Below are 14,453 nucleotides of genomic sequence, written 5' to 3' on the forward strand. Positions count from 1 at the left end.
TATTCTGTTACCTTACTTTGAACTAGTTTCCAACACCCGCCGCTAGTTGCATTGGCGCAATGGTAAGAAAAAATGTGTCTCTGAATTAAACTGTCGGTGGAATCAAGTCGGTAGGCTGAGTAATCTGAAATGGGAACTGAACAGCAATGAAAAATTACTTACCTCTAATGGCAAATGTACTCAAATTAAAAATGTTTACTCAAAACAAACAGCAGCTCAAACCAAAATTAGCAGACAGCACTTCTTGGGAAAAAATGGGGCAATGATTTCGGATCCTCGTTGGCAATCAAAACACGTCAGTTATTTTTTATTCAATTTTTACGTAAAAATTTTTCTTCAGTATAAAAGGACACTTAAAAATATCCTGATTTATTTTTTAATTCTTCTTTATTCTTGCGTTCTTGTTGCGCGCGCTCTCTCTCTCTCTCTCTCTCTCTTTCTATCTGTCAATCTGTCTCTAGTGTCTCCTTTCGGTTTCGCTCGCGTTGTTGGCTATTGTGTAATTGTTGTCATATGCTTGTCCGAGCGCACGTTGTTTTTATTCTAATTTTCTTCTACGTTCGAAGAAAATGGAGTTTATTCTTCCGAGGGTTGTGTGTGTGTGTTTGTTTAGCTTTCGCCGTTTCGGGGAAAGGAAACTTTGAGGTGTGTCCGTTTTGTTTTTTGTTTCATGTTTTATACGTGCTCTCTCATTCAGCTTCGACCGGAGCATAACTTGCTTGGATGAGTGTGTGTTTTTTTGAGTCTGTATGTTTTTTGTTAAATTAAATAACTTAAAAATTGAACTTGAGCAAGATTTCTGGTCGCCGCCGTGCTGTGTTGCTTTCCCGCCTGTGGCGGGCTCCACTACTGGGGTTTCAAACGAGTTATTAAATCAAAGCAAGGGTTAATTCTCTAAAAGGTTCGATAGACACAGGAAGAGGCCATCGCGCAGAAGGATACCAGCTGGAGGCAAACTAGGGGTGCTTCCTACCGTTATCCTGGTTTGTTTTCCAGTTTTTGATTCTATTCTTCTTCTAACGTGTAATAACTTAAGCGAAAGTAACATGATTCATTTTCACAGTGTCTATCGAGGATTGGTCAAAGTTCTAAAAACAAAATACGAGTACTATGATACTATAAGTACATCTCAGCGGGTGCGCGTTTAGTGACCCCCCGGGAACCGTTGAAGCAAAAAAAAAAACGTTAATGTTAAAAGTTAGTTAATAAATTACAATCTCGAGGTTCTCACTGGTGTTGGCACGACGACCGGAGCCCGGCTCCGGAGTCAGGTCGGGTAAGAAAGTACAGCACGGGCGAGCTTAACGTCGCTCCAGTTCACGCGTTCTTCGCTCTCCTGCCATCACGTCACCTGATTTTTTTTTTCGATTCCGTTTAATGTTTAATATTCTGGGTCGATCCGATTGTGATTTTTTTTCAATACTTTTTACATGCAGAAATGATGTTTTTTTTTCTTTTTCTACTACTTTTCTGGCGACTGTCTGTCTTTTTTTGCGGTTCGTTCTACTATAAAGTATGGGTTGCTTTGATTAAATTAATAGCTAAGTAATACATTTTAATCGATAGTCAATATTCGCTTGGATTTTTTTTTGTTTATTTAAATGTTTTCTATTCCTTTCTTACTTACGGGAGGGTTTTTTTTCCTAAAGTGCAATATTGCTTAACTCGTTTCCTTCAAAATTATTTTGAAAAATTGCATTTTGATTATTAAACTGATTAAAATTATGGCAAATATACAAGTATAAAAGAAGTGACAGAAACACGTAAACTAAGATAAAAATATTTCTTTTTTCTCTCTCTCTCTTTTTATGTGGTTTCTTCCTTTTTTTTATTTTATTTTTGTTATTATTTCCGAACAATTTCGTTCATTCGACAAAGTCTGAAAAGAGAAAAACCCCTACTAGTGTCATCGGATGATCTCTCGCTCTCTAAATCTTTCGCTATAAATTAGTAATATTTACATCTTTCACGCTCTCTGCTCGCCCCCCTTCAAAACACACGCACGCGTGTGTGTGTGCGTGTCTGAGTGTGGTTGCCAGTTGACTCGATCGCGATCTTGGTTTATAAAATATTTGTTTTTTTTTTCTCTCTCCAACCAAACTTGGTTCGATTGGGTAAGTGCGAAAACAAACGGAACACCGTTCGAAACAAACAAACAAAAAACAAAAAAAAAAGAATCAAGAGACGACCAGAGAGTCGGAAAAAGGTAAATTCCTGCTGCTTGCTGTTGAATGAATACTGGCTCCAAACGAGGTTGGGGTTGTCTATGTGTGTTTTTTTTGTGGTTGGAAATCGAAGCAAAAATCTATAAAGATGGAATGTTTTTGTCTTCTCTATAAATACATATCACATCTTTCGTCCTCGTTTGTGTTCAGTTTTAAAAACGAAAGTGTCTGTTTTCCTAGCTAGCAGACGGCTAGACGCCGGTAACACTGTCAATAGTTAATGAGTTCAGTGGAAGTTATGGAAAAATTCAGACGTCCACGGAATCCATTGATCATCGACACGTCTGAAATGTCACCTGTCACGCGCGCTGCCAGTCTGTCGGTCGAAAATTCGGGGAGCGTTTTTCGTCGTCTGTTTTGCTGTGAATAAAAATTTGGTCGCTTGTGAGCAATTTTTCTAAAGTTACGAGGGGCGAGTCGATGCACCTCTTACCGGTGTGATACACTATTGTTACTGGATTACTACACGATTGTTACATCAAAAATCAATAAATTTAACACGTAAAAAAACGGAAATGCATATTCATATCCAAGCATAAAAAATAACATTCACGTTGAGGTTCAATTTACACTTACAAGAGCGCTCTGAGTGTGTGGGTGTGTGTGTGTGAGGATGTGGGTTGTCATTTCGATGTGTATGTGATGCTGTAATAGGATCGTAATTTCGATTGTGATTTTGTTACTGATCGCGTTCGCGTTCTTCCAACAAACAACTACATAAAGACAAAATAATCAGCGCTTCAATGTCAATGTGAGTTTGTGTTTTTTTTTGTTCGTAACGCGGGTTTTACTGTTATTGTTGTTGTTATGTTATTTTCTTGTCCTTTTTCTTCTATTTGTAAATGTAAAAAAACAGAGAGACTAGAAGTAATTGTTTGAGACACGACGATCACGTTCCGACGTTTTGTCTAATTTGTTTCTGCTAATTTGTTGTATTGTTGTGAAACAATTTTTTATACACAAAACTCAAAAAAAAGGTCTTTAAGTTCCCATTCATCGCCCTCATTGCAGTCAGCCATGGTTTTGCGGTGTGGAACACAAAATGGCTGCCCGCTAATTCAGCGTTAAAAAATCGTTGTCTCTGAACTCTTTGTCCGTATGTTTGCGTGTGTGTGTGCGTGACAATATGCTTCTTTCTGTATGGATTTGTGAGCTACTTTTGTTTCGTGTGATGTCTCTTACGTTTTGTTGTTTCTTCTCCTTTCTTCTTTCCCTTCCGTTTTACTTAACCATCGAAATGGCCACTTCCGTCACTTTGCGCGAAAGTTGGCATTTCCCCGTCTTATCTTACAAGTTTCTCACTTTGTCTCTCCCGTTTTGAAAAAAAGTGTTCTAGCTCGAGATTACCTTCCTAAGTTGAATTTACTCACAATCTCGCATACTCACTCTCGCTCTCGCTCGCTCTTTCTTTCTCTGTATGTCTGTGTTTGTGTATCTCTCGCACATCCCAATCCGTTGGTTGTTTCGACTTAGTAGTCCCTTCATCTCCGTCGGGAGGCGGCCACGGCGATCATCTGCTGCAGCATCGGTTCGGGACTGCAGGCCTTCGGTTCGCACTTCATCTGACCGTCACCGCCGCACCTGTTGAAAAAAAAAAACGAAAAATGTCAAGACTTCGTTCCAAAAAGCAACGTGGAAAATACTTACGTGCATCGCATGCAGGGCCCACTGGCCGAGGAAACCGTCTCGCCGACGTTGTACGCCTTGCCCTGAATCTGGCAACCCCGCTTCGTTACAGCGCCCTTGTAGGCGTGTGACAGGAAGTGTGGCGGCAGGGTGGTCGTGGTGGTGGTCGTACTGGTCGTCACATTGAGCACCGTAGCCATCGAGACGGGGCACTCGTACCGTGGACAGCAGAAGCCGGAGATGGGTTCCTCGTGGCAGCCGCTGATCGGCGGTGGGCAGGACTGCTGCAGACAGATGATGTCACTTCGGAAACAGAAGCAGAAATCGCACGGGTCATCGCGGGGAATCTGCTGGGCGGACACGTACAGTTTGCCACCGTACCGACAGGTTCCGGGCCCGAATGCCGTCGGGTCTTCCTCTTCCGCGTAGTCATCCTCGTACGACACCGGTGGATAGTGAGGTGGCATGTAGTTATTGTCGTAGTGAGAACCAGGAGGTCCGTACGATGGTCCCGGGGTTTCGGATTGGTCGGGCTTTTCAGTGGAGCTCGGTGGAACGTAGCTGTCTTCGACTGGCACCTCTGGAATAGGTTTCTGGCTATCCTGATCTTGATCGAATACTGGTTTGGCCGCTTGCTGTGAGTCTTCATCCTCCTCGGCTGAGGGAGCGGCTGGTTTTGGAGCTTCCTCATCGAATACAGGTTTAGCCACCTGTTGTGTGTCCTCTTCTTCTTCCGCTGGAAGCTCAGGTTTAGGCTCATCAGCATCCACTGGTTTTTGAGTCTCTTCTTCGCTCGGTTTGGGAAGCTCGCCCTGGGTGGACTCAACTGGTTTTTCTTTCTCTTTTTCGTCCTCAAGTGCTGGTTCTGATGCTGGTGCGACGGTTGTTTCCTTAGCGGGCTCTTCGTGCGCAAGTGTTGTTACTTCTGCCTCCTTTTCCACCTCGTCGGCTTTAACAGGAGCGCTGGTCGTTGGGGCTTCGGGTTCTTCAGCTTTGGCTGTAGTCGGTTCTGGAGCTTCCTCTTCAACGTCACTCACTGGTACCGGTGCAGGTTCGTCTATTTCAGTTTCAAGTGGTGCTTCAACTGGTGCCTCTGTCATTTCCTTTTCATCTGCAGCAGCAACGGCAGGTGCCACAGTAGTAACTGGCTCAGAAAGCTTCTCCTCATCAGCTTCCACAGGCTCGGGTTTTTCCGGTTGTTTATCTTCTTCTGCTTCTTCTGTGTCGTGCTGAACTGGGGTAATCACTTCGGGAGCTTCCACTTTTTCATCCTCTTGTGCTGGTTGAACTGGGGTTTGCTGTACTTCCTCCTCGTCTTCAGCTGGCTGAACTGGAGCTTGTGATGGTTCCTCCTCGAGTGAAGGTTTGCCGACATCGTCCTCACTGTCCTGTTCGACGGGAGTGGCGGTTGTTGCGGGAAGTTCATCTAACACCTTGACAGGTTCCTCTTCTTCAGTGCTAGAAGGTTTCTCCTCGGCATCGGCAGCCGGTGCTACTGGCTCTGGTTTCTCTGGTTCCTGTTCTTCGGGTTTGTGTTCTTCTACCTCATCGGCAACGGCAGCTGGCGCCTCAGTGACTTCCTGGTCCTTTTCTACCTCATCAGCGACAGCGGGTTTCGTCTGATCGTCAGCTTCGGGAGTTGGTTTTTCTGCTTCATCAGACTCCTTTTCTGGCTGTTCTGGTTCGACGGCTGCCAACAGTGTAGTAGCTTCGACCGGTTTTTGTTCCTCATCAGCCTCAGGAGCCGCAGGAGCTTCTTCTTCATCGGCGACCTTCACTGGAGTCTCAGTCGTAGGTTGTTTTTCTTCCTCCTTTTCTTCATCAGCTTCAGGTTTCGTTTCTTCGTCCAATGCAGCTGGAGCTGCAGCAGTAGTTGGAGCCTCTGCTTCCACCGGAGCTTTCTCATCTTCCTCTGGTTTCTCTTCATCGGCAACCGGTGCAGAAACAGTACTTGGCTTGGCTTCTTCTTGCTCGTCGGCTTCAACTGGTTCTACCTCTGGTTGTACGGCCTCATCCGCAGTGACAGCTGGTTTCGGTTGCTCCTCCTCGTCGCTCGTCACTGGAGCATCGGTAGTCTTCTCCGTTTCATCGGCACTAACTGGAGCTTCGGTTGGTTTTTCCGGTGCTTCAGCTTCTACAGCTGGTTTGTCTTGTTCCGGTTCAGTTTCGTCGGATTCAGGTGCTGCCGTTGGTTTTTCCTCTACCGTAGCATCAGTTGCAGTTGGTTTCTCTGCTTCGTCAGCTGTGCCGGCTGGTTCTACCTCCGTTGGTTCTTCGTCTTCCTCCTGGCCATGGTCATCCAACTCAGGGACTTCCTCCTCAGCTTCTACTGGTTCAACTGGCTTAACAACTGGTTTGACTTCTTCTTGTTCTACCTCATCCTTAGCTGGTGCTTCGGTAGGTTTCACCTCCTCCTCGTCAGCCTCTGGTTTATGCTCTTCAGCTGTTTCCACTACTTCATCATCAGCGGCAGCAGCAGCAGGTGCTTCGGTTGTTGGTTGTTGTTCGTCATGTTTTTCAGCTGTTTCTTGTTCATCGGCGACTGGAGATGGTTTTTCCTCTTCTTTCTCGGCTGACTCTGTCACCTCATCTTCTACCTTGGTTGGTGCCAGTGTAGTAGCTGGTGCCTTCTCGTCTTCCACTTCCTCAGCTGGTTTCTCTACCTCGTCAGCTTCTGGTACTTCCTCATCCTTGGCAGGAGCCGACGTAGCAGCTGGTGCTTCTTCTTCGTCCTTAGCTGGGGCAACTGTAGTGGGCTGTTTTTCTTCTTCGTCAGCTTCAACCGGTACGTGATCGTCGTCAACTGGAGCTGGTTCTTCTACATCCTTCTGCGGAGCAGCCGTAGTGACAACCGTTTCTTCCTCGTCTTCCACTGGTTTTTGTTGTTCCTTTTCCAGTTCATCTTCCGGAGTCGTGTCTTCATCGGCTACCACTGCTGGCTTAGGTGTTTCCTCCTTCTCGTCCACAACTGGAGCTTGACTAACATCGGATTCCGGTTCGGGTTTAACCTCATCTTGCACAGGAGCGAAGGTCGTTGCTGGAACTTCTTCATCAAGAGCTGGTGCCTTTTCTTCATCCGCTGAAACCTCTGGTTTCTCGTCACTCACGGCAGTCGTTTCTTCTTCCTTGTCGTGTTCAACCACGGTAGGTTCAACCTCAGCAGGTTTCTCTTCATCGTCGATCTTCTGGTCAAGTCCTTGATCACTTTCTGGTTTCGCTTCTTCTTCTGTTGGTTTTTCGTCACTCACAACAGCTGGTTTCGTTACCTCCTCCTCCTCCTCATCAACCGGCTTTTCATCACTCACCACTGCTGGAGTCTCTTCCTCAGCGGGTTTCGCTTCTTCTTCCTCTTCGCCAACCGGTTTCTGGTCACTTTCTACTGGCACCGGTGTTTCCTCAGTTGGTTTTTCATCACTCGTCACAACTGCAGGCGTTTCTTCAACTGGTTTCTTTTCCTCTTTCTCTTCCGATTTCACTGGTTTCTCATCGCTCACAACAGCTGGCTCCTCTGTGACAGTCGGTTTATCTTCCTCGTCGTGTTCGTCTTCGTACGAGGTTGGAGCCGATACTTCCGGAACGTGAGCCGTGTCCTCGTCACTGTCTTCGTCTTCGGCGCCGGTATCGTGGCTTACCGGAACGTGTTCTTGGTCTTCTTCTGAGCTCACGTTCTCATCCTCGGCAGCAGCAGGTTGGACGACCGGTTTCTGCTCTTCCTCATCGGCAGCTACAGGAGCCATTTCAACTCGCACGGTGGTAGCCGGATGCTCTTCGTCATGTTCCTTGATTTGATCGTCCGCTTCTAGCGGCACGTGGGGCCGTGGTTCTTCGGTTGGCATTTCCGGTAATTCGTCGTGACTCACTGGTGCGCTCGTTGCATCGTGCTCAGGTTCCGCTGCTGCGGCCGTTGTTACTTCTTGCACCGCTGGTAATTTGTCCTCACTTGGTTTAGCGGTGGTTACTTTCGGTTCCTCTTCTTCCGCTTCTTCCTCATGACCTACGTGTCCGGGTACATGATCATCAACCACATCGGGCTTATGCACTGGTGTTTCGTGATCATCTTCTTCCTCTTCATCGGGGAAGTGAATGCTATCGTCATGCTCTGGTACGGTTTCCTGCTCATCCGCGACGACAGGTTTCGTCAGCTCTGGTACCTGATCGGATTCGGTTTCATCTACGGGGAATCGAATGCCGTCATCGTATGGGACTACCGTTGTGGTAGCTTCTTCAGCAGCTTCAGCTGCCGTCACTGGGGCCTCCGGTAGATCATGTTCAACTGGTGCTGGGACTTCGTCCTTCTCCGCTGGTACAACTTCATCGGCAGCGGCAGGTTGGGCGGTGGTAGCTGGTGCTTCTTCGGGTGCTTCCGGAGCGTCCTGTTCGACAGGACTGACCTTTTCTTCTTCTTCCGCGTACGCGGATGGTGCGACAGTTGTGGCTGGGGTTTCTGGTGCTATTTCCTCCGGAACATCTTGCTCGACAGCGGTTGGTTCAGCATCAGCAGCAACAGCAGCAGGTTGGGCAGTCGTAGCTGGACTTGCTTCCACTTCTTCTTCTTCTTTTTGTTCCTCATCCTGGGTGGCAACTGGTAGATTTGCAGCAGCAGGTAAGCTAGGTTCTTCGGCCTTTGCGGTTGTAGCGGACACCTCTTCCTCTTCGTCTCGTTCGACAGTTTGGGTGGCGGCAGGTTCCTGTACTCGCGAGGTCGTTGCTTGAACTTCTTGGATCTCATTCTCATCGTCAGCGGTTGGTTCGTCATGTTCGACAGGGGCAGCTAGCTCATCAGCCTCACTGGCCGGGGTCAGTTCTGGTTCCGTTTCATCAGCTACTGCAACTTTCACCGTTGTCACTTCGGTTGGTAGTTCGGGTTGAACGACTTCGTCACTGACTTCAGGGGCAACAGGTTTTGATTCCTCTTCATCGGCGGCTGTCGCAACAGTAGTAACCTCTTCCTCGGCAGCAGCAGCAGTTGTTACTGGAGCGACTGGTTCAGCGGGTTGTTTTTCGGCGTCATCATCGTCCATGGGGGCTTGTTCTGCTTCGACCTTTGCCGGGGTGGTGGCTTCTGGTTCCTCAGCAGCAGCAGTAGCAGCAGGTGCTGCAGTGGTAGCCTCAGCTGGTTTGTCTTCCTCTTCGGAGTCGCTTTCATCGCTTTCGGAATCAGATTCACTCTTCGAAGGTTCATCCTGTTCGACCTTGGCGGTTGTGGAGGGCACCAGTGGACGCTTCGTCGTATGTGCTGCTTGGTCCTGGATCTGGTTGGAGGTCTCGTCTTCACCACTGTCGTACTCGTCGTCGGAGGTGGAATCACTTTCCGATTGTTCTTCGTCTTCCTCCTTGGATTCTTCTGTTTCGTCGGCACTGGAGGAGGATGACGATGATGAGCTTTCCGTGGATGAGCTTTCCGCGGGTTGAGGTTGTTTGGCGTCTTGCACCTGGGATTCATCCGAGCTGTCCGAATCGACGGCATTACACTTATACGTCGGACAGCACTCACCAGGGGCGGCCGGAACCGGAGCGCAGTCCTTGTCGGCTGGAGCGGCGGCACATTGAACCATCTCGCACTGAACGATGCTGTTGGCGCAGCTGCAGGCCACTTGACACTTACTGTTCGCCGGGATGGAGGCACCGTTCTTGTAGCTCTTACCATCTACCAAGCAGTCACCTTCACCGGGGATGGCAGCGGGGAACATATCGTCGGCGGGTTTCTTGATGTCGTCCTCCAGCGGGATGACGGTGTTCATTTCGACTGGTTCGTCTAGATCGGGCTGCTTTTCGTCTTCCTCTTCCACAGCAGGAACATCGGCGGCAGGGCTGGTGGTTGAGCTTGCCTTGTCATCTAGAACGTGTGAGTCCGCCTCCAGAGGGTAGCTGGTTTGGGGTTCCTCTTCGGGCATTTCTGGTAGTTTGGCAGTGGTGGGAGTCTCACTGGATGGGATTGGTGGGAGTTCAGTTACGACGACAGCTGGCGGAAGCTCGACGAAGTCCTGCTCGGGCTGGTTGTCTTCGTACTTGTGGGCCGGTTCCTTAGTGTAGGTAGTCGATTCCAGTGGTCTAAAGGTGGTGGCGGAAGCTTCCGGTTGGTCGGATTCCGATTCGACTGGAAGTTCGTCGGCAGCTGGAGCGGAGGTAGTGGCTTCTTCTGGTGCTACTCGAGTGGTTGTGGTTTCCGAATCCTGCAGCGGAGGTAGGTAGGTATGGCTTACCGTTGTTTGAGCAACATCTTCGTCAGTGGCGGTAAAAGCGAAGCCGGTGGTGGCTTCCGGAGCTTCAGCGTCCGCTTCTTTGTGTGCTACGGTTGTGGCGGAGTCTTCTTCACTGGCAACGGTTGGTGCGGCTAAGTCTTTTTCGGGTTCAGCCAGACGCTCGGTGGTGACTGATTCTTCTGGCACATCGTGGCTGACGATTGGTTCTTCTGGTTCTGGTTTGGCGTCCGCTTCCGCCGGAGCTGCTGTCGTTAGCTCTGGTTTTTCTTCCTCAGCGGAAGGAGCTTCTGGTTGTTTTTGGGTAGTGGCTTCCTTCTCGTCAGCTGCAACACTTGGTTGGGTCGTAGTTGCCGTTGGTTTCTCATCTGCAACTGCCTCGATCGGAGCTTGTGGTTTCGCTTCTTCCGAATCATCATCATCACTGGTGGGAACGTCGTGATGGATAGGTCCCGCGGGGAAGTCGTCCTCCTCGCTGTCGGTGCTATCATCAACCATGGTTCCTTCGTGGGGTACGTGCTGTTGCTGAGTGTCTTCCTCTTCCTCCGGTTTTGTTTCGTCGCTAGCAACGGCTGACGGTGCCTTGACTGTGGTCGCCGTTTCTCCCGCTAGCTGCTCGTCCGATTGGATCGTCGTGGCGTCCATTCCACCGTCGCACATGTACGTATCCGGGCAGCACTGGTCCGGTGCTGGCGGCAGTGCTCTGCAGTTCTTGCCTTCGTTCTCCAGCGGGGTTCCGCACTCCTGGACGGCGCACACGATGTCCCCACGCATGCAGTAGCAGTGTTCGCACGGTTTTTCGGTTGTGATCAGCGCACCGTCCGCGTACACTTCGCCGTTATGGACGCAGTCCGTCGTGACCGGTGGGGACATCGTAGTCGGCAGGATGAAGCCAGGCGTTGGGCGTACCGTCGTGGTGATCTCGTCCTCCAACTGCAGTGGAACAGAATCTCGCTCGTGGTCTGTATAACAATAAGGAGGAGATTAGTGAAGACTTTCCTTTTGATCTAGACTAGGAACTTACCGCAATCGTATCGCACTGGACAGCACACACCCCGGTTGTAGATTGGCTGGCATCCGTCGATGTGTAACGTACACTCTTGCATCACGCAGGTAGTCATGTTATGAATGCAGTAGCACAGTTCGCAAGGCTTATGGGGGCTTGATGGCACCTAATCAATAAAACAGGTTGTTAAATTACTTACACTGAGAACACTTCAGCGAATCTTACTTGAGCTCCGTCGGGATAGAATCGGTTATCGATCATACAACCGTACTGATCGGGGGCGCCAACGGCCGTCGATGGGGTCGTCTGATGGTCCACCACCACCTCGACCTCGGGGCACTTGATCACCGGGCAGCACTGGTCCTCGCGCTTCTCCATCGTGCAGTTCTGGCCGATCGCTTTCGTGAAGGGGCATACCCGCAGGTAACACATCAGCATACGATCGTGGCAGGTACAGTTGAGGCAGGGTTCCTTCGTCATAATGCGGTCGCCTTCGCTGTAGGGATGGTAATTGTAGTAACAGCCCATCGTTTCGCCGGAATTCTCTAAGTCAGTCTGATCGCTCTCGTACATAGGTGCTGAAGAGATAAAACAAACAAAAAACGTTAACATAGAACATAAACAAGTCATGAAACCCTGCTCTCATAAAACCACAATTCCCAGTGAAAGTTTCTGCGAAAAAAAAAAGAGCCATCAATCCGGCTGTCGATTCAATTTGTTACCGAAACAGACTTTTACGACCCTGTTTCCTTCCATCCCTTTGACAAAGGTACGAACCACACACGCACAAAAGGAAAATTGGCAAATAGCAAAAAATTATGAATCATTTCTGTCATATCTTGTTTGCGTTACGTTTCGTCCACGGCGGCTGTCGGGGGCGATTGGTGGCAAAATGCACACAGATGCTAAGTTAATTATCGAGATAAATCATCCCTTTTTCGGGCCAGCTTACGGGAGCGACCTACCGGACGGATGATGCATCATCCCCATCATCCGTCCGGTCCGATTCGTTTCTTCCATTCCATTCTCCACAGCGAAGAAAGAAGAGTAACCGTTAGTAACTAGTCTGTCAAGCAGCGGATTCGGAACGGTCAGAATGTGGCCAACAAAGTGCCAGAGAAGGAAAATTAAGGGCCCATATCGGAGCGCTGGGATCCATCCAGTCATTATTTCGGTTGTTTCCAGGTAGGTACACAGGTCTCATGAATTAAAGATGGCTATCAGGTTTGTGTCGTTTACATTCTGCCGGAACCTTCACACGGGAGCGCACCGGGGGGAGATTTTTATCGGATTGCATTAAAACCTGCTTCTGTCAGTGTGCTACACCACCGCTTTTTGTCTGTTGTCGAAGCCTACGATGAGATGTTTACTTTTCGGGATGAAAACAAGAAATTTGCTATAATTAGACGTCGCCGTCACCCCCTCTCTCCCACAAGAAATTAAACTTATGACGCCTTTAGTTGGCTAAACCAGATTCTCCCGGGGAAAACCGTTATCAAAGTAGTAAACGATACTAGATGAATATTCATTCTCCCCTGTTGGCCGAGAATCTTCTACGCCGAGTGGCTTGTTTATTTATTTTTCGTTCGAAGAAAATTAGATTCGAGCGAGAACGCAGCCAGATCTTAATTGCTTCTGTCGTCGCTTCCAGAGGGGCCGTCGAATGGCGTGACATTGATTTTAATTTCTGCATTCTCCCTCCGCCGGGAGCAGAATAAAATCTACATAGTAGGGCGTATAATTTATGATCGTCTTGCTGCTGCTGCGTGTGCATCTTTGCGCGTGTGCCTTCTTCCTCCTTGGACGAGTCAGGTGTGACTCGGTCGAAGGCGCAGACCTAGGACGGAGGAGGAGGAGGAGGAACTAGTTTATAACGGTAGTGAACTTGGCAATGAGCTAGGTCGACACCAACCAGACTCTCAGGTACGAAAGGTAAGAGGAAAAAAAACGGGCAAACTTTAATGATGCAGACACCTTGCTTTGTTTGTCAGAATGAAGCGGATTCCACGGAGCGACCGGCGGTTGGTTGTGTGAAATCTCAATTTCTGGAAGTTTTTCCATTCTTCTGCTTGTGGGTTTTTTTTTTTGGGGTTAGGAATCTGGTGGACCGATTCACGGAAGCTTCGCACCAACAGCGGAACTAACCGCTCGTAACGGACGGACGAAGGGCGAGGGACAGCGTAGATTGAAGACAAAAACAGAAGAAGTGAAAAAAAAGTTGCATAATGATTTATGTGATACTTTAGATGGCTGCCAGATGATGGCAGCAGCAGCCGGATCGGTTTCATCGCGATAGTTTCCCGAGAGCGCGCAATAGAAGAAGGTGGAAGAATCTGCAGAGATTCTGCAGTGATTTGTTTTATGTTTTGCTATTTTTCCTCTTTTCGCAGAGCGCCTGTTTTTTTGTTCAAGGTCCGCCAGCAGCGGTTGTGTCACGCAACAGTAGGCCGTGGCTGTTTTCGAGCAAGAGCAAGATGGGATGATTAGTTGTTGAAAGAAAAACAATACTGTTAATCATGAGCATCGTTAGAACTTTTCTATTGGCGGGGTTGCAGGGTGGAAACCGCAAAAAAAGTTTCTGCTCGTGAAATCGGATGGCATACAAGAGTCGTTCCATCGAAGATTGTCTGCATCTGAACTGAAATGGAGGTGGAATTGAACTGAAACTTTTCTGGCGAAATGGAACTAAATTTAGGCTAAATTGATACGCAAGAAGTGAATCCAATAAAAATGAAATCATAAGGATGAAATCTCAATGAAACAAATTCGGATTTTGTACTAAAATTTTGCTGAAACTAAATTGAAATAGAATCATATTGAGCTAAACTGAGCCTAAAAAAAATTAAAAACGGGACAGCAATAATCCTGAGAAAATAGACACAAAAATCCAAAATAGTTACAAAATATAAGCAAATAAACATAGAGAATGGAAAAATAACATATAAAAAAAGAGTATGATTTACTTTAGATAATATAAGCAGAATGATTTTCAAAAGATAGTTGAACAGTTTAGAGTCTAGAAAAGCATTCACGATTTAGGGATGCCGGGGCCACTTCAAACCAAAGGAATTTAGAGTCTAAAGCCCAGAGTTTAGAAACCAGGTTTCATACCAGTCTACAGAATCCAGCATCCAGTTAAGTTCCTAGGTACTGGATCCAGAGTTTGGAATAAAGTATCCAGTCCAAATTCCACCAGAATTAGGGTCGCAGAGATCAGAGTCAGATCCAGAATTACATCGCTTTGTGCAGGTTTCAAACTACTTTGGGTTCTGACAGGAGAATCATACATTTCACTGGACCAGCACGGAATCTTTCCCAAGCGATCCATTGATACAAATCTTATTCGATTTATTTCATATTTCCTGAAGCATGTTGAATATGGCAATCAAATCGACA

The 14,453-nt window shown here is 47.8% G+C and overlaps 1 protein-coding gene across 4 annotated transcripts in view; it reads right to left on the reverse strand.

Annotated features, from left to right (window-relative positions):
• Window positions 1–300: 300 nt before the first annotated feature.
• Window positions 301–14,453, reverse strand: part of LOC129719112 (titin) — a 145,435-nt gene continuing 131,282 nt past the window's right edge. For all 4 annotated transcript variants that reach the window (XM_055670511.1, XM_055670512.1, XM_055670514.1 and 1 more), the window contains exons 4-7: window positions 11,283–11,635; window positions 11,076–11,223; window positions 3,873–11,013; window positions 301–3,806 (exon numbers count right to left, since the gene is read on the reverse strand). In XM_055670511.1, the coding sequence (XP_055526486.1) occupies window positions 3,707–3,806; window positions 3,873–11,013; window positions 11,076–11,223; window positions 11,283–11,635 (7,742 nt within the window). In that variant the 3' untranslated portion in view covers window positions 301–3,706. The remainder of the gene's footprint in view (window positions 3,807–3,872; window positions 11,014–11,075; window positions 11,224–11,282; window positions 11,636–14,453) is intronic.

This window comes from Wyeomyia smithii, chromosome 1, assembly GCF_029784165.1.
Source record: "Wyeomyia smithii strain HCP4-BCI-WySm-NY-G18 chromosome 1, ASM2978416v1, whole genome shotgun sequence".
NCBI lineage: Eukaryota > Metazoa > Arthropoda > Insecta > Diptera > Culicidae > Wyeomyia > Wyeomyia smithii.